General features: G+C 38.9%; 1 protein-coding gene and 1 long non-coding RNA gene across 6 annotated transcripts in view; one reads left to right on the top strand and one right to left on the bottom strand.

The window, feature by feature from the left end:
* Positions 1-18,706, bottom strand: part of LOC5511062 (nitric oxide synthase, brain) — a 31,930-nt gene extending 13,224 nt beyond the window's left edge. Inside the window, exons 1-10 of one of the 5 annotated variants that reach the window (XM_032380291.2) lie at positions 18,688-18,706; positions 10,077-10,132; positions 8,362-8,962; positions 7,777-7,934; positions 7,295-7,457; positions 6,882-6,973; positions 5,726-5,867; positions 4,417-4,556; positions 4,020-4,130; positions 3,844-3,907 (exon numbers count right to left, since the gene is read on the bottom strand). In XM_032380291.2, the coding sequence (XP_032236182.1) occupies positions 3,844-3,907; positions 4,020-4,130; positions 4,417-4,556; positions 5,726-5,867; positions 6,882-6,973; positions 7,295-7,457; positions 7,777-7,934; positions 8,362-8,955 (1,464 nt within the window). In that variant the 5' untranslated portion in view covers positions 8,956-8,962; positions 10,077-10,132; positions 18,688-18,706. Of the gene's footprint in view, positions 1-3,843; positions 3,908-4,019; positions 4,131-4,416; positions 4,557-5,725; positions 5,868-6,881; positions 6,974-7,294; positions 7,458-7,776; positions 7,935-8,361; positions 8,963-10,076; positions 10,133-10,944; positions 11,101-14,519; positions 14,732-17,178; positions 17,288-18,687 lie in introns of those variants that run through there. The other 4 variants (XM_032380290.2, XM_032380289.2, XM_032380292.2 and 1 more) reach the window with 4 other exon arrangements.
* Positions 257-3,208, top strand: LOC116617543. The gene is made up of 5 exons (XR_007307554.1): positions 257-994; positions 1,642-1,709; positions 2,394-2,435; positions 2,567-2,732; positions 2,804-3,208. It is a non-coding gene; the product is annotated as an uncharacterized LOC116617543 (long non-coding RNA).
* Positions 18,707-19,219: the final 513 nt, after the last annotated feature.

Raw genomic sequence — 19,219 nt, 5'->3', positions numbered from 1 at the left:
TTAGTCAAGTTTTTGTTTGAAACACAGTAAAACAGCGCGCTTTTTTCAAAAACTGGTGTAATTCGTCCGTGGAATTAGACGTGGAATCTCAAAATGATCAGAATATGTTTTTTTGTTTGTTTTAAACGCGATCCCCTGATAGAATAGAATAGCCATAGAATTGCTCTGTCATATTTTTTTGCTAATTAACACTCGAGTGTTTTTTGCGCAGTTATATTTTTGCTTATTTTATTTTGTCCCGTTATAATTTTGCCTTTTTTGGCGAATTGTTCACTCGGTTATTTCCTCCCTCTGATTGATGTTGCGCTATATTCCTCGAGGTTCACGTGGGTAAAGGTCAGTTATTAAGAAACTCATAAATAATCATATAGAACCAAATTAATTCCGGCCCGATGTAGACTTGTATCAACATTGTGAATCAAGCCCTTAAATGATACAAACCTTTGCATTTTATTTTTATTGTTGTCATTCTTCTGACAGGTATTGGGATTAGTTGATCGAAGTGTTACCTGGAATGCCGAACCTACGACGCTCCCCGTGGAGATCGATGCTCAAAAAGCATCGATCTCCACAGGGGCCGGGGTCAAAAATTCCGTTGTTAAGAGCGTGCGGCTTGTTATGACACGATCTTACGTTCTGTAATCAACATCACCCAATCAGAATCCGCTTTTTTTGCATACGTCATTCACCCCTTGCTGGCTGCCTGGGATGTCGCCGACTTGTACTGGTTTTCGTTGGATTGTACCGGTTGCATTTTCTTAGCGAATCTCCGTGATTTTAGTGAATTTTATCGAATTTTAGTGATCAAGTCAAAATGACCTCCAAGAAATTTGTTGTTGTGGAGTGGCTCAACAACGCAAAGGATCGTCGCGAGTTTACAGTTCTCAGGGGAAATGAAGTTTTGCGCCAGGGTGGTTTGGTATCTGTGGTATTCATTGCATTGCAGCAGATAACACATCAATACTTTACGAGGCAGAAGTGTTGCAAAACTTCGGTAAGTCGACGTTAGGCTTATTTTTTTATCGTTTTACTTTATAAAATAAAGACCTTACGCAAGGACGTCCTGGCGGCGCATGTAGAACGCAAAAATAGGAAAATGCCGTTCTAGATTTGCCGTCGCGGACGACACGCCGTGTTGTGTGAGCAGAAATCGTGAGCGCGCGCGCCGTTCTTGATGCCGTCGTTCTTGCGTCTCTAATATAATAATAGAACTAAGCAACGGTAGCGCAGAGAATATTTCGAGTATTCAGTCTGAGTTCCTACGGTATTTCTCCTCATGCTCACATTCGCATTGGCTTCTGTTTCTTGAGGAACTTCGATGCTATTATCTTTTGCGGCATTGTCTGGCTCGATTTTTAATTTCTTTCCTCCGTGATTTGTAAATCTCTTGCTTTTGGTGGCGGACGTTTGGGAGCACAAGCAGCTTTACAGTTCTAAACTACGGAATACATTCTTATAAAAGCATGAAGTATTTGAACCCAGGGCGACGGTAAACCTCGACGGCTTTCGGTGTATTTTGTAACATACGTGCGCCGTAAGAAGTAAGAGGGTGCAGCACCTCTGTATTATGACTTCAGTGCTAAAACTCGAAGCAATTTCAGAATTATATCTCAACTTGCAGTTTTTTTATTTGGATTTCAGACTCACAGCGCAAGGCAAACAGTTTGAAAACGAGCTTCTTGAGGGAGGCAACGACAGCGTTGACCGAGGTAACATTATAAGAATAGGAACATCCACAAAATATTAAATGCATTCTTCGCATCCCTTACGTGAATGTTTGTGTTAGTTAAATTACCTTCACACAATTGATAATACTTTGCTAAAATAGTATATTAGTGTTAATGTAATATTATTTACCTAGAAGTAACGTAAAGTAAACACTTAAGGATACTGTAGACCCGAGCGGTAATTACCCCGATCGTCCCGGCAAAACGCGCTTAATTTTAAGTGCTTTTGTCTGGTCCAAAGTGCTTAAACTTAAACAAGAGGTAAAAAACCTGAAAAGAAAACTCAAGGTGAGTTTACACCGTGTGATTATGCTAAAGTTGCAATACTTATGACAAAAACGAAATGGTTGTTGTTGGTTAAACGGCGGCTTCGATATTCTGAATCCACTCCCTGGATATGAGGAATTGGCTCTCAAACATAGGAAATATTTAGGCACAAATTCAAATTATGTCATTCGGTACTTTTCTCCTGCCCGGCCTGGATTTTATGATTTTGTTAATTATGTATCATATATTAGTAGCCGAATGCAGTGAATATAACACTATCAGCAAGTAGTTTTGGATTTTTTAAAGGCTGTGACTGTGCGGTTTTTGCACATTGTAATAGTCCTCTCCGCTGTTATCACATAAAGAATATTAATTGTTCTTTTTTTGTATTTTTTATAGGTTTACAAAGATGTTCCTGCAGAGGATCAGCCCAGTCCAGTGGTACGTTTCGATAAAACATCAAACAAACAATATAACCGGAACAGAGAACTCGTATAGACTATATACATGCCTGATTGCTTATACACCGATTTTAGCTGTTTTCAATTAATTGTTCAATTTATTCTTTACAGTCACAACAAAAGCAGAAAATTAAATATCTGTCAAAGCCCCTGGAAGGGGTGAAGAGGCTCCTGTCAGACCTTATTACCGAAGAAGAGCTCATGCGGTGCACACTGAAGGGGAAGGGAAGGTACAGAGGGATGCCCTGGACCAGCAACAAGATGCAGATGTTTTATGGTGAGTCACAACAGTGCAAGAAATGCAGAAAGGTATCACTTACTTAACTGCAACTACCATTATTTTTGCAGTTGCAATGAGGGGAAATTACGGAATGACTAATGAGAAAATGGACCAGCTGATTAGAAATCAGCAAAAATCCTTAAAGACAAAACCCAAAAAGTCTTCAGTAAAGCTAAGTGAAATGTCCATTGTTGGTATAAAATGTTTGCTTTAGTAGGTTTTTTAATCATAGAGATATTTTAGCTTGCCTTGCACTTTTTGTTGTATACCAACTTGTCGAATTTGGTTTTGTCTTGTAACGATTTTTGCTGATTTCTATAACGTTATAGAAGTCACTGTTCACGTTGTATCCGAAAATTATAAAGTTGATTATCAAATTTTGAGATAATTGTAAATTTGTTCTGTATTCTAAAAATAAAATTATTTGCTGGAAAATATTGCTAGCTATTTGTAATAAATTACCGGATATCCAAGAAAAGCGTATAATATTCTGCAAAATGACAATATGTCAATAACAAACCTCAATTTCCTTCAATTCCGAAAAATCTAATAATTTCCGATTATGCATTCACTAAAATCAAAGAAAATCCAATATTGTCAAAGAATATCGTTCTTTATCGCAAAAGGAACAACGCATCTATGCATTCCCTGTCACATTAATGCATATTCCAAAAAATCGCATTATATCCAATTGGATATTCCAGAATATCGTAGAAAATCCTGTTTAAAGTAAGTCTATGCCTTTTGAGTTATCCTAGAATATCCTGGAATATCGGTCCAAATTTACCGTGAAAATTCACACCTTGTATCTAGAATATGAAGGAAATCGCAGGATGTTCTAAGATGAATATCGTGAGATATTCAAGGATATTACAGAAAGTCTTGGAATATCCCAGTTACATTTCGCACACACTCCGGTTAATGCTTCCGTTAAAACAGCGAAGGAAAAAGAACTTTAAAAGGTAAGGGTAACTTAATGAAAGATGAAGTAAAAACGGTGTCTCCGCCATCCTGGTTGGTACACGAAGTCTTGTACTTAGTTTACCCAGTACCTTTACACGACGATTATCATTACGATACTTCCCGACATATAATTACTAACTGATACCTCAAGCATGTTGTATCGACAAGGATCACCGAGGTCTCTTGCTCCAATTTCTGTCACCATGTACCTAGAATATAAACAACGAATTAAAAATGACAAGACGTATTATATTGTGGCGTGTATCTATTTTTATTTAAGTTGTGCAATAATGGACAGGTTTATTTGGTACGATATTTTACCATCCGTTGAAAGGGCAACCGGGGAATTCAATGCCTCCAACATCCAGACATAGACAGGAGACGGCAGGTAGTGCATACCAGCGGAGACCTAGCTCCTCAAACCAGTCGTACCTGAACGACAAAAAAAAAGGAGAAAGTCTGTCAAACAGAATAGTGAGCTGAAATTATCTAAAATAAAGGTAATAAAATAAATACAAATTTATGTTTTGTCGTCAAAGCTGAGGTAAAACTCGTCAGAGAAAATCGTTACATTTTGCCAGCCTTTCTTTTTTTCTACTGCACATACTCTGGATGCTTTGACGTAGCCTCCTTCATGAAACACGGGAAAGAATGGATAATGAATTGATGCCCCGGAGTCCTATAGACCAGTGATTATTGCTGTTTATCGTGCTCTTACTTTGGGTGCTTTAGTTTGACTTCGAGGATTAGATCTTCCGGAATCTCGAAATATTCAGGGCGTTCACCTCCAGCTTGTAGTACTAATGGTAGGACGTCAAAGCGACCTCCTTTTGGCTTCCATCCGAGTGCCACGCAGATCTGATGATAAATAAAAAAATTAAAATAGAATCAAACAGCCCAAACTGTCGTGATCTCGTACCAGAACAATAAATACAATACACCAAAAACTGGAATTCGACTCTGCCAAATTTTCGTCTTTAATAAGACTTCTTCAGGGCAGACTGAAGAAGTCTTATTAAAGAAGAAAATTTGGCAGAGTTGAATTCCAGTTTTTGGTGTATTTTATTCAAAAATTTAAAAGGTACATTAAGCGTAGGTATCCTATACGCAATACCATTGCAGGTTGCGTGAAATAACCTATCGCATTCACTCCTGGATCATACCACTGGAGCCTTTCTACGTATTTCAATTACGATGAATAACTTCAAGTCGAGAAGCAATCAGTTGGCATTATCTGTTCATCCTTTCCCTACCTTTCTACGTATTTCTATAACTTCCCGTCGACTCAACTACAAACATGAAGCAACCAGTTGGCATTGTCTGTTGACCCTTTCCCTACCTTTCTACGTATTTCTATAACTTCCCGTCGACTCAACTACAAACATGAAGCAACCAGTTGGCATTATCTGTTCACCCTTTCCCTACCTTTCTACGTATTTCTATAACTTCCCGTCGACTCCACTACAAACATGAAGCGATCAGTTGGCATTTTCTGTTCACCCTTTCCCTACCTTTCTACGTATTTCTATAACTTCCCGTCGACTCAACTACAAACATGAAGCAACCAGTTGGCATTATCTGTTCACCCTTTCCCTACCTTTCTACGTATTTCTATAACTTCCCGTCGACTCCACTACAAACATGAAGCGATCAGTTGGCATTATCTGTTCACCCTTTCCCTACCTTTCTACGTATTTCTATAACTTCCCGTCGACTCCACTACAAACATGAAGCAATCAGTTGGCATTATCTGTTCACCCTTTCCCTACCTTTCTACGTATATCTATAACTTCCCGTCGACTCAACTACAAACATGAAGCAATCAGTTGGCATTGTCTGTTCACCCTTTCCCTACCTTTCTACGTATTTCTATAACTTCCCGTCGACTCAACTACAAACATGAAGCAACCAGTTGGCATTTTCTGTTCACCCTTTCCCTACCTTTCTACGTATTTCTATAACTTCCCGTCGACTCAACTACAAACATGAAGCAACCAGTTGGCATTGTCTGTTGACCCTTTCCCTACCTCTGTTAGCTCCAGGCCTGCCGGGTCGCCAATCACAGACCCGTCTGGCTGCTTATAGCCCGCATACTGTATGAGCTGTGTGTTCCATACTCTGAAGTCTTTGTGAGGCTCTCGGCGGTGAGGGAAGACAGTGATTGTAGATCTGTTGATAGTCAAGGAGTAAAGTGGGTTCCTTACAAGGAATCTAGATTTAAAGAGTGTGGGTTTTAGAATCTATTCAGTAAATATAACAACAGGGATTGCAGACCTGTTAATCAAGGAGTACTTAAAGATGGTTAATTAAAAGTAATCTAGATTACTAGAGTGTGGGCTTTGGAATCTTTTGATTAAATTTAACAACAGTTATCGTAGACCTGTGGAAAATCAAGGAGTACATAAAGAGGGTTATTCAAAGTAATCTAGATTACAGTGGAACCTGGATCTTACGATAACCTCGATTTTACGATGGCGTTCCTTTCTCCCGGCGGAAATACAGTGAAAAGTATAAGAAATTACCTGGATTTTACGATATTGGATACAACGATATTCTCGATTTCACGATACAAATCTGTTCTCCCGAGCGTAATTTTAACCACGATACAACGATATAACAGATTCTGTCTATCGACATAGAGAGAAAAACTCAAAACACTAGACAAGTTCAGTACAGTTAATCGGTTTTTTGACTTGACAGATCTTTTAAATACAAATTACAGTCTTACAGAGGGTAACTGAACAGTCTTTCACAGAGTACAATTACATAATTATTATTTTGTAAAAATTGATTATTAACGCGACCTCGCTACAACGATATTTTCAATGGATTTTATAAAATCGAGGACCTCGTTGCAACGATACCTAGATTTTACGATACATTATCTTTCTTCCGGGGCATATCGTGTGTGGGTTTTAAAATCTATTCATTAAATGTAACACTTGCCGGAGTTGTTGTCGCTTTACGCAAAGAAAGCAAACGCCCACTTTGCAAATGAAATGGATACGCTAGACACAACTATGGAAGAAATGGGGGGACAATCCGAGAGCAAATTAGCATTACGCGACCGGGTAGCGTGTGACGTAGCAGAGATAGCAAAATGATGTGACAAATAGTGACGAAAAGTATTTTTCTTATCTTTAACGCGTCATCGGTCTTTACTTGTAGAAGGCAACCGCCTACCTGATGTTGCCCTTGTTAGTCCCGTATTTAATGTGGCGAATTATGGCTTCGTACATCCCTCGGGCAGTGAACACATCACGAGCATCAAACAACTAAAAAAATAACACATCACATGTCATCATGTATATCGCGTTGCCTCAACAATGCATCATCGGATGAGCTTTTGTGAAAAAAATCAGCGAAAAATACGCTCTTGGACTAAGAAAGAAAGCAAGAAAACGCAATCAAGGCGCGAAGCTATAGTGCTGTGCATACATGCAAAAAGTCTAGTGACAATGACAAATTATAATATCTAATAAACAATTGCCTAATTTGTAAGGCTGGCCTAAAAATTAGGCTGGCCTAAAAATACACGCTTTAAGAAATTATGACCAGCTAGTGATGAGGCATTAAATATTTTCAAGAGGCGTTACATGTAATCTGTTCCACTGGATCCTGCCGATGCACCGAGATGCGTTACGCCAAGCCATACGCGCACCAAACATAAGCTCCTTTTCCGTCAAGTCATAGCTTCCAGTTGCCTCGATATCTTTAAGAACTTCCGCTAAACGCTTCTCGTGCGCTGGGCTGTTGTTCCTGAGAAGATAATAATGGCAAAAAGGAAAAGAATAATTGAATACAAAGGCTGTAAAGAAATAACTTGATTTTCTCAAGATATACCAACTAACAAGACAATCGTTATATTATGTCCTAATACCCGCAACATTACTCAACGTTACTCATATCACACATTCATAAAATATAATTCGTATGCGCATTCAGTAATGCAATTGAGTTCTCAGAAATAATTTGAAGGTACTAAAATAAATGTAGCTTTTCGAGGCGAATACTGGAGAAAGATATCCTGAAAACAGCTGTATAAGTTTAAGATGGCATAACTTAAGGGGAACCTTACATTTTCATGGAAGTGTAATATTGTTCCAAGAAATCCACCGCATGCTCGCGGACCTCCTCCTTTGGACGGGGTATCCCATAAGGCCTCGGGGACGGGTTCTCACCGCCATAGGGTCTCATAAGAGAGCCCTCGCACCGGGCTGCTGTACAGTGCATGCGCTAGAAACGACAGAAACATAAATTAGTTAACTGCTGATCATGGGGTCACCTTCCAAAATGGGATTCAGAGTAAAGCTGGGAGCTGGAGTCTACCTATTGACCTCCCTTGAATTGTTTGATGTACATCGTAGCTACTTCCATATATGGACCGAAGATACTTTCTTTGGACCGAAATTGTAGAGGGAATTACCGAAAATGTATATGCAAATTGACACCAAGTTATAGTGTTTTGTAATGGTATGCCTTCTCTTTACGTCCACATATTTCTCGTACGACCTCAAAAGCTGGCGTGTTACCAGGGCTTGCTTAGGAGGGGGGGGGGGGGGCTGCATTCATAAGTCTCAAAGAAAAAAGATAGTATTTGACGATCCTTCAATGTGAACGTGCCTGAAAGGCTGCCCAAGTTGAAAGCCTTTGCACCACTCACCGTTTTGCTTTTCTGGTGCAAAGTGTCCGTGTACTGTTGTCCAGTGACCCAGTTTTTCAACTTGACATATTTCGGGCTTTTTGCGTGCTCACTGAACTGCGAGAAGGGACACCGTAAAATACCCGAGGCTACTCCATTCATATTGTCATTAACCTCGGGATCGCTTTGCCCATTGACTGTTTCTGTGGTCCCATTTTCTCTCGCTTCTTCATTTTTAGGCTTATTCGCATTTTCACTTGGCTCCTCGACGTTTCCATTGATGGGTTGGGTTACGTTCTCCTTGATATTTTTAGAGGAAGTCTTTGCTGACCCATTTGATCTAACACTTGGTTTAATCTTCAGGGAAACTGAACTTCCCGTTTCAACACCACTCAGAACGTCCACCGCGTCTTTGAAATGGGATTCCTCTATGGATTTACCATTCACCTCAAGGATAATATCCCCCGGCTGAAGGTTTGATACACCTTCGGCAGCACTTCCTTTCACGATATCAGAAATCTCGACACATGGCTTACTTGCTCGTTCTTTAACCAGGAAGCCCAGCCCTCCTACTTTACGCTTGACAAGCTTGATGACGATAGCTGACTCGTCCATGATTTACCTGCAGGAAGATACAAATTGGAGTAGCTTATCACTCTCATTGCAGCTAGATGCTGAATTACGAGAGCGCAGATTCAGAGGTGTTGAAGGCATGGGAAGTCGCCCCAGGCAGCCGCCATACAACTTATGTCTGACCACGGATCACAGCTAAGATCGAAATTGTTGGTTTTATGAAGGGAGAAAAATTCTCGGAGCAAGAGCGAGACTAACTCAACTCGCGTCGGAACCGGGAATCGAACCCAGAACCCAGTGGTGAGAGGTACAGGCGCCACAGAGCGACGCTCTGCCAATTACGTCACCTAGGCTCCCAATTTGGGTCAGTACGCAGCTCTTACAAGCTGCAATTTGATTGGGCAAATAGACAATATCCGCACCTCGACACAAGGAACGAGAAGAATAGAGACAAAAGAACTCCTTTGTAGAAAAAAGATAATAGGAGACAAAGCAGCTGCGTACTTACTCCCTAATTTCAAATTTGCGTGGTAGTGTGGAGTTGAGTTTGAATATAAAGAAACAAGGTTTTCCGAGTGAGTAGTGTTACACGTGTACCAGGAATGAATAATAAACTGACAAACTGTGGAGGTCTTATCGCTTTTATAAGTAAAATCCTTTTACTTAAGTTATCGAGAGATCCAACACTCCAGAAATGAATAATATGTGCAAGGTGAAGTAGATATTGAATAACCTAACGGGAAGTCAAAAAATCATGAGGCATTTAGTCTGTCGACAGATTAAGGGAGCCAAGGCCATCTTTCCCATAATGCATTACCAAGTAAACAATTGACTCTAGAATACATTTTTACACTGTTAACGTAAACCGCTTAAAGAATTTGGTAGATGTGTTGATTCTACTGCGAGAATGGGCTAAAAATTCATGGGAATCCACAGGGCGTTTGTTGGAATAGAGAGATAGAGGGATAGAGAGGATTTGACTGGCTCTTGGCCCTTAATGCCCTTAAATTCGGTAATGACAACACGTTTACTGTGCTCCCTCCCTAAACATTAAAATGAGTTAACCAAGCACTAGATTTTAAATGCGTGAATCAAAATCCATAAAGAGAATGAAACGACACTCAAATATATAGATTAAAGAATAAAGAATGAAGTATACTTACGGTGACTGGTCTAAGCGGACTTGAGCGACTCCTGATATTGTATGTCCGTTTTCTCACTGTCAAACAACAGATATAAATCTCCACTTGGTATATTTACAAGTAGGTTTTATTATACATATACAATTAGTGCAAATTGGAATTAAAAAAAACTTTTAAATTCCCAGGTAATATCTTCTCTTTTTAGCAGATTCCTACTTGGTTAAATAAGTTGACGGTCATGAAATGATATCGACTGTGAAATTGCTTTTATCCTTGGTGAATACAAACACAGATTCCTGCATTCGTTGGATACAAGAATTAAAGTCAATTGTATATAAAATTAGCATCATAACTGTGTTCATCTTTGCCCTCTTGGTCTGTTTTTATAAGCTTTTATTGTTTCTTTATTACAATGTGTAATTCTTTTCTGTTTCTGTCTAAAGAAGCGATAGGAGGGCAAATGTTATTTTTAGTAGCGAGGTTGCTAAATGTTTAATAACGCTACTTTAGAATGGAAAATATTGAATCATTAGATTTGGAGGAAAAAAATGTTTGGAGCTGAAGGCCAGATAAGTTATTTCTTTTATAAAAACCGCGTTAGGGTTTATTCTTTTGATGTAACAAGATTTATATCATTATCGAGCTACTTTTGGCCTATTATTAGTTTTCATTCCAAAAAGATTCGCTGTTCATTTCTCTTTAGACTTTTTTCGGCTTTGTGGTTGATATTACTATATTATTTTTTTATTGATATTATTATTATTTTTAAATAATTTTGTAATTTCAATATTAAAACACCAAAGAAGATATTCTATCTTGAAAGGAAAGAGGCTACCACAAAGAAGCCGTTTGCTTATTCAAGTAATAAAATCTTTAAATATTGGTTTACCTGCTGTTGCAGAGGGATGTGATGCCGAGTGTGTATTATGCTCTCACGAATGAAATGATGTGAAGGCAAACCTGATCTATTATATATCTATATACACAAATGCATGCATGAACAAGCATCAATAACTCATATCCACGTCATCAGGTCATGCTACTAGCCATGATACAAGCAAAGGCAACTTTAAACACTTCAACAACAACAACAACAACAAAATCTGAAGGGATCTGCTTAATTATGTTAAAGTAAATGTTAACTATGCTTTCCAACGGCATCAGGATGGGAATGTTTTTTTATTCAAGACTAACATGATTAACGACCTAATGACATTTTGAAGAAGATCTAATAGCTTTTTACATTAAATTTGGCACCCATTGTTTGTTAAAATATTACAAACCTACTCTAGTTAGTACTATATATTTTTATACTCGAAGGGAAAGAAATGCCTTAGCTACAAACTTTTAACCCTAGTATTCCTTACTCGCAAGGGTGTATATCCTTTGAAATTTAACATTGGGGCATCTTTTTACAAAAGCCCCCTTGTATCATTCGAAACGTAAAAGGTAGATGATCACGCAATAATAAGCCACGTCTCGAGAGCTAAGAACCGGTCCACGTAATTTTAAGGTTTTTAAAAGCGGAATTTTTACCTCGTTAACACACCCTCTACATATATATTATTATAAAATACGGGGAAAACAAAACCTCTTTGTACAAAAACCTACGGACACGTGGGAAGAGATCTAAATTGCGCAATGCACATTGAAGCATGCAGCCTAGAAACCATTCAAAGCAATTTTGGCTAGGCCCGTGTTCGAAACTCGCACGACACTCATGACATCAGTTCCAACTTGTTAACGATACCGTAGACCCAAATGGCTTCATTTCTGGTGAAATTTTTTTATTATGCCATTCGATGACAATAGGCACACTCTAGATGTTAGCAAAAAAAAAAAACACCAAGATCTTAAATACTCCGCCATTCGAGAAAAGCCGAATTCGAACGAGTGTAGCGTTATTCTCGAAGGCGTCAATAATCCCATAATCCTGTTTATTTAGCTCAAAGTCCCGCGACAACATCCGGGGAACTTAGTTTTACGGCTTTCCCTCTAATTAGCATACAAGCGCGTCAGTATCATTATCGACCTTTTATTCGAGATTTCTAAGCGCTTACTCTAAATTTTGCATAGTTGTGAACTACGCCAAGATTAAGTAAGAATCCTTGGCTTCCTTCGAAGAAGGCTAAGCGATGAAGAAAGCCCAAAACACAGAGTTGTCTTCTTTCGCGGTCTTTTTAAGTTTTCCGCGCTCTTCTTTTCTTCGGTGCAATCTCGCTTCGGTCTAGGTATCTTCCTTCACTTGCACGACTAGCGCTATGACATTTGAGCGCCAAGAGTTTTCCCGCTGCGTGTAGAGCGTGCAATAAGATTGGTTGCCATACGCGGCTCTATTTGCTCTTCGTCTGTCATTGCTGTCACGCTGCCTCTAATGTTTACACAACTTCAATCCCCGATATCTCGCAATCAAAGTTCTCCCCATCTTACTCTAAATATGTGAATTAAAGGTACACTTCTAACCGCCCGATTCCTGCGCAACTTGGAAAGCGTCTAGTATAGATGTTGTTCTGTCACACCGTGCCGCGGATAATCAATAGCTTTTTTTGCTACGGACTTAATTACCGCGTTGTAGCCAAAGAATCAAAATTATTCCACACCTAACTTTGACCCTTGATTATTAATCAACGAGGCTGTGTGACGTCAAATGTAGACCACCCATTCTACGCTAAATGAACACATTGAGGGGTGGAAAATTGGGAAAAATTCATCACAAGCGTCAACAAACGCTTATGTCGCATATTAAAATACAATTATTCAGTTTTCGCAATCTGAAAAAAGTAGCATGTTATCTTAAAAAAACAAAAAAGTTCTATAATAATATGTAATGACTATTACTCCCGAGCTAAATCCATTTTGGAAATCAGTTAAATTATTTCAGTTCAGTACATGACGAAAGATATTAAGCAGATCCCGGGAGGTTACGCGCTTTTGGTGTGTATAAATAATTCGCATGTTTAAAAGTGGTCGATTTCGCACTTCAGACCAGGCAAAGGAACTCAAAATTTTAATCCGACGCGAGCGCGAGCGATTTTGCCGGGACGATCGGGGTAATTACCGCTTGGGTCTACGGTCACCCATTTCCTTTGTTATTGTTCATCATTGCGATTTATTCGCAAGTAAACTTCAAAATAACAATCTATGAATGAAGTCTGATACGTTATTGACGATAAATTTGTTTGAAAGTATACTCGCTTGAATTAGCCGATGGAAATGGATTCTATGAGTGACTCGCCATTGAGCGGGAGCATAGAATGGGCGTCGTGATTGGCCTGCTTTAAGGAGAGTAAGTAAATGTATTGCTTAGGTTATCAGTGGTCTTTAAAAATAAAAATTTATCACAATACAAATGAACTTTCCCAATTGTTATGTAATCTGAAACTAAGGAATAGTCACATGACCTGTGATTTGATATACTAACGTTGTATACATCTGACAGCGAATGTTACAGACTTACACTATTACCAGACCTACCTATTACATCCCCCATACCACTGACCAGAAACCCGACCTGGGGGGGATTTCTACTCTACCTGTTTTTTTTTATTTTCCTCTCCGGCATCTGCTGAGTTTTCAGATTCTTCCTGGCAGAGTTTGCCTTCCCTGGTAGAATTACAGACTGGCATGGTGGGAAATTTTTCCCCGAAAAAAAAAAGATGTAAAAAAATCTGACTGTCTGGACCGACTACCTGGTGACCATGTGAAACATTTGCCAACCTGGTGAGCTTTTTAGGGAACAGCCTGCTGATATTGAATTATTACTCGCCAGGTCTGTTTAAAGAGGGGTGTCCCATTGTTCGAAAATGTAAGAAATGTTTGCTGCCATTTGTTTGAGAAAAACACATTGCATAATTTTCTACCTACACTAACTATCTGAATCGCATATTCACAATATTCATCATCAGCACCATAGTTTGCCAGGCACAATCAAAATAAATAAGATGTATTTTTCGATGGACCTTGGACCTGCATATTACTTGATATTGAATGATACCCTTCAGGGAAAAATAACCAGATAACGAGCGACACAGAAAGCTCTGCTTGGGGTAGATAGCCTTAGGCATTTTAAAAGAGCCGCAGTATGGAGCTATTTTTTTTAGAGCACGACTGGGAGAAAACGGCTTTACATAACATCATCCATCTTACTTGGTTAATTAACCCCTTCTGACTGCCTGCCTCTTGCTAAAAGGCCTCGGCATCCCTTCGTTACTGAAAAAATCGTGGATGTATTACAAGATGGTTTAACTAAAGCCTGGATATTGGCAGCACAGATTTGTTATTAAAAAACAGAAATGATGCATGGATCTTTAAACAATATCCACGATTTTTGAAAAAAAAGTTGAAAGTTGAATGTATTTGACTTCGTAATGCAAATCCGCTTCAAAAGTTGAAAAGTGCTTTCTCTAATTTCAATAATCGGAATTATAAATAGAATAATAAACAAAAGCAGCTTTAGTAACTTACGTTTGAAACCACAGTTGAAAGAAAAGAGTAGTAGACCGGTAAAATCCTCTTTAACGGTCAAATGCTTTCGCTGCCTGCTGGTTCTCGTCAAGGGTGTTGACCGTACAGCAGGAGGAGGTTTTTAAGACTCGAATAAAGCCGCAAAACCGACCACTTAGTGAGAAAAGCCTCTGCGGTCTCTTAGCAGGTGTCAAGTCATTTGAAAAAAAAATATCTGGCACCCTAGTAACACCATACACTTGCTTCCTTTGCGGTAGTAAAGGGTGTGAATCTACAGAAAGAAAATGAATATAAGATATCAAGTCAAGTGTATTTGATAATGGTGCCCTTGGTTTTAAGAATAAATCCACAGTGTTATCACCGACGTGCGTTAGCCAATACCGTACATGTTAGTTCCTGATAAGAAGAAAATTGTGGTTTTGTATCCTAGCACTCCATTATCGGGGTAATAAAACCTTTCTCTAACAACATTTTCTGGGTTGTTCTTAACTCATAACTCGTTTAAAGAAATATTTATTACCACCCCCTGTTACTTGGTAAACAAGCTTCATGTAAATCAGCCATATAATGTATTTTCTGATACTTTAACATTGATCTGGTGATAAGGTTTCAAAAGGATAATATCGTGTTTTATCGTTTTAATATGGTTATCAAGTAGCTACTTCGAACATCTCGCTAATACGAGCTCTGTCCGCCACTCCCATCCTACTTCGCCTTAAGTCACTACACGGTGTTTACTTATATATGATCCGCATGATATGCTCTCTTTCATACACCGAGCGCGCAATACCGACTCACGCTCAAACAATCCATTTCAATCGGCTCATTCAAGCAAGTTACAGAGATGCTTTCAATAATAATAATAATAAAAAAACTGTTAATGAAGTATTAAACTTCAATCGTTGGTGGGTATTTTGAAGGTTTCTTCCAAAAAAGTACGATGTATTACAGAAACAAAATATTTGGAAGGTGGACGCCCCTACTGGTCATCATAACTTTGGCAAAGTATTGGGCGGGGGGGGGGGGGGGGGGGTGTTTAGGGGGGGGGGGGGGGGCGAGTCGTGCCCTAAAAGCCTTTTGTGGGGAGAGGGGGCAAGCCTCATTCCCCTTCCCCTTGGTCTGCTCCCTCTTCAATTAAAATTTTGAAAAAGAGGGTCAGAAAAGAAGAATAAGCACTTAGAAGGACCATTTCGATTTTCATTTTCTTGTCATAGTGTCCTTCCCACGCTACGCACGCCTTTCTTCTTGTCGATTCGCTCTTTCTTTTCGCTCTCCACTCTTTCAAAATCCTTTGTTAAATTGTGAAAGGATCACAGTACTCAGTACTCACACTTCAAAGTCTTAGCACACTTTATTATACGATAATCACGATAATCTTATTTGTGGGCCTAACAGTGCTAAGTGCTTCGCCGACAACTGTCTGACCAGTGTCACAAAATTAGGATATTTTGTAAACAAACATTAAGCGATCCGTCCGCTTTGATTCACTCATGGATATCCCATTGCGCCAGCTGGCGAAGAGCCATCTAAGTATTCAAGCAGTTATCGTTGTTATTCCTTGAGAGCTCTGCCTTGAGGCTAGTTTTTTTATATGTTTTTATTATTATTATTTGCTAGTATCCTTAAGTCCTTTGAATTCCCTAGGCCGTTTGATGTTTGATGCACCACCTGTCCGTTATTCCTGGTATGAAGTCAGCATTGCCGAAATTTCATGACGTTTTGCTTAGTGGAAGAAAATAATTATTATATTATTATATTCGGTAAAAAGATTTGGAAAAGGTTTAGAATATTTACATTGCAAAATAGATATGAGATGGCAGCTTTAAAATTGCACATTACGGACAATAGAATGTCCGTTAAATGCAATTTAATGACAGCAGAGAATGCTAAATTTTCCTGTTGACTGTCTCTTGCTCGTTACAGAGATGTAGTTTGAAAATCCACTCACCCTACACCCTTATATTAAAGGAAAGGTGACCATAATCTTTCTTTCGATCGAGGATATCATGCCCGCGATGCTTTATGGGAGAACTTGATTTCGTACAATCCTTTCAACTCTAAGATTTCCACTATAGACAACATCGCACTGGCATACGAGGAATCCAAAGATATGTATTCTCCCTTTCCAAATAGCATGCATATTATAACACTGTGAGGAATTTTGCGAAATATTCGCACAGCAAAATGAATTGCGCATCCGCGAGAATGTCACAAACATTTGGTCAGCGTGAAACGATCTTGTTAAAACTAACGCTATGGATTCCACTCAATAAACTCCATCAGCTAAAATAAATTATATCTACTTCACGAGATCGCACATTTTGTCCAATGCTATCGAATGGATTTATTAATTGAGTTTAGTGGTGCACCAGAGCTTTGCCGCCTACCAGAGCAAAAATTTGTTTTTCGAAACATAAAAAAAAATACGACTGAGACATCAAAAACACCAAGAATACTTCTATTTAAGTGAAAAATGACTGTGCGTCTACATTTTTATTGTTCGTTATTTCACTTGGAATTCAGAAAAAAGAAATAAAAGTTTAAGAATATTCAATAGTGGGTGACAATTGTACGAACGTGTAGATAATTACCTGGTATTGCTCAACGTGCCTTGTCCAAGAAAAGGATATTGATTTAAAAAAATGAAGTGATTATTTACCTTGTCAAGAAAATTCTTGCTATCTTCAGAATACGGTGAATTCTCAGATCACCGCCTTGTTGAGTCTTGCCGATGCAAATGCTTTATAACGTGGGCCCTCCCCGGGGGGTTATCGAAAGAGACGAGGGAGGAGGTCTTGTTTATTAAAAGCAGTTTCCTATTGAGGAGTAACCGTCTAGAACGCTTGTGATCACTACGAATTGCGGCGTTTCCTCTTCATTGGCGGCTAAATTTGTCCCAAGCAACTGATAAATTTGACAACATGTTTGACAAGTGATAAATGTTCTGCTTGTGGAACAATTTGTCGGTTTTCTTCATGAAGAAAAGATATGAAAAGTATGTCACCTAGATATCTGACAAATACCCGCAATTGTGGGGCGCTTTATTGCTTGTGACACAAAGCGCTCAAGACTTATAACTGGAGCTCACTCCACACACCTGCTAGACGTGTAATTTTTATCACATTTTACTAAAAATTAGCCCAAGCGGATCTCAATTCCTTAGCATAAAACATCTCGTGCTTGCATGTCACAATTGTTTTTTACTTAGTTTTTTTTTTCCTCGGAGGAAATACAAGCTAATTACCACCCGTTGGTAAAAAGGATTTAAAGATCACAAAGTTGCCAAAATAGGCTATAAAGACGCTAACCGTTATAGAAATGAATCAGTAAAATAGAAACATCCATGCGTCATTCTGTCGAGTCCTCAGTTATTTTTAAAATGCAATTAAAAAATGCTAGTTACTTTTTTTGACAAGGTAAAATAATAAAGTACAATGTCATACAATTATATGCATGTTCTTGTTTGTGGGTTTTTATCATATTTCGCCAACAAAAACCGCAAAAAATATCAATGAGATTGCTTTATATCCAAGCGTCACGCGCAGAGCAAAATCAATCATTATGAGTCATTACCCAATATAAGTCAACCATTTTTGCAATTTCATCTTGTTTCTCTCACATTCTTTTGTTAAACATCTTTATAATCGTGAGACCACAATGATTATTATTCATTTACGAAGGTTTCAAAGATTTTCTGATGTCTATAGGCGTACGCGCCACAGGGAACCCGACCGATAAGCCTGACTCATGTGAATTTTGTACGGACTTTGACCACCTCCAAGTTTAAGCCGACGACCCTTATTTCATTCAGATCCAAAATCCTATCAATCCACATATTTTTTAGAGAGGATTAAAGTAAATTTAGGGCGCGTTTTTTCCCTATCATTCTGGAATGGGGATGGTGTAGAATTTTTAGAATGGCATTCGAGTCATTCTGCTACAGGTAGCAGAATGGGTGGAATGGCCTTCATTCCATTACGCAATGGTAACGCGGGATTAACGAACGCGCGCTTTTTCTATTCTAATCATTCTCATTCCGGAATCACGAGTAAAAAAAACGCGCCCTTAGATAGAGCGGCCGATTGGAATAAAGAAAATGACGTTTTCAAGTGTTTAGTAATTCAAAAGGGATGTGTTCTCTTTCTGTTTCATCACAAGACAGGTTTACCTTAATGATGGCAGTAGACGGCTTGTAGGGTTATCTGGTTACCTATAATTGATGATCATTCAGCTCTTTCGGGAAACAAAATTAATATCGCATTATGTTTGCATTTGGTTTTACACATGAAATCATCAATCTTTTATTATAATATAATGGAATTCGGAGATATTTTTGAATTGCTGAAATCATGGTTGATCGTATCTGGTAAGATCAATGTCGTCAATTGAAATATAATCGCAGTGCTAATCAGAATCAACTGATGTCGCTCGCACGCTTTTCTACGATGCCGCAATGATAAGCGTCTGATCTACTCGAAATAAGACCCGAACTGGAGATAAGGCCATACAGATCACGCCATAATAGCTTTGGTTGTAGTGTGGTCAAGAGAACATACGATGACGCCCTAGATTTTCACTGCGCATCCCTAATGCGCATATGTGAGCTCGCTCAATTCCCTAGGTCAATCTCGTCCCCAGAGCCCACGTATCTTTGTGCCAGCGGCTGCAGGCACAAAGTTAGGTGGGCTCTGGGAAAGAGA

Source organism: Nematostella vectensis, chromosome 4, assembly GCF_932526225.1.
Source record: "Nematostella vectensis chromosome 4, jaNemVect1.1, whole genome shotgun sequence".
Lineage (NCBI taxonomy): Eukaryota > Metazoa > Cnidaria > Anthozoa > Actiniaria > Edwardsiidae > Nematostella > Nematostella vectensis.
Note: the sequence above shows the minus strand (reverse complement) of the source record. Positions and strands in the feature narration are given on the sequence as shown.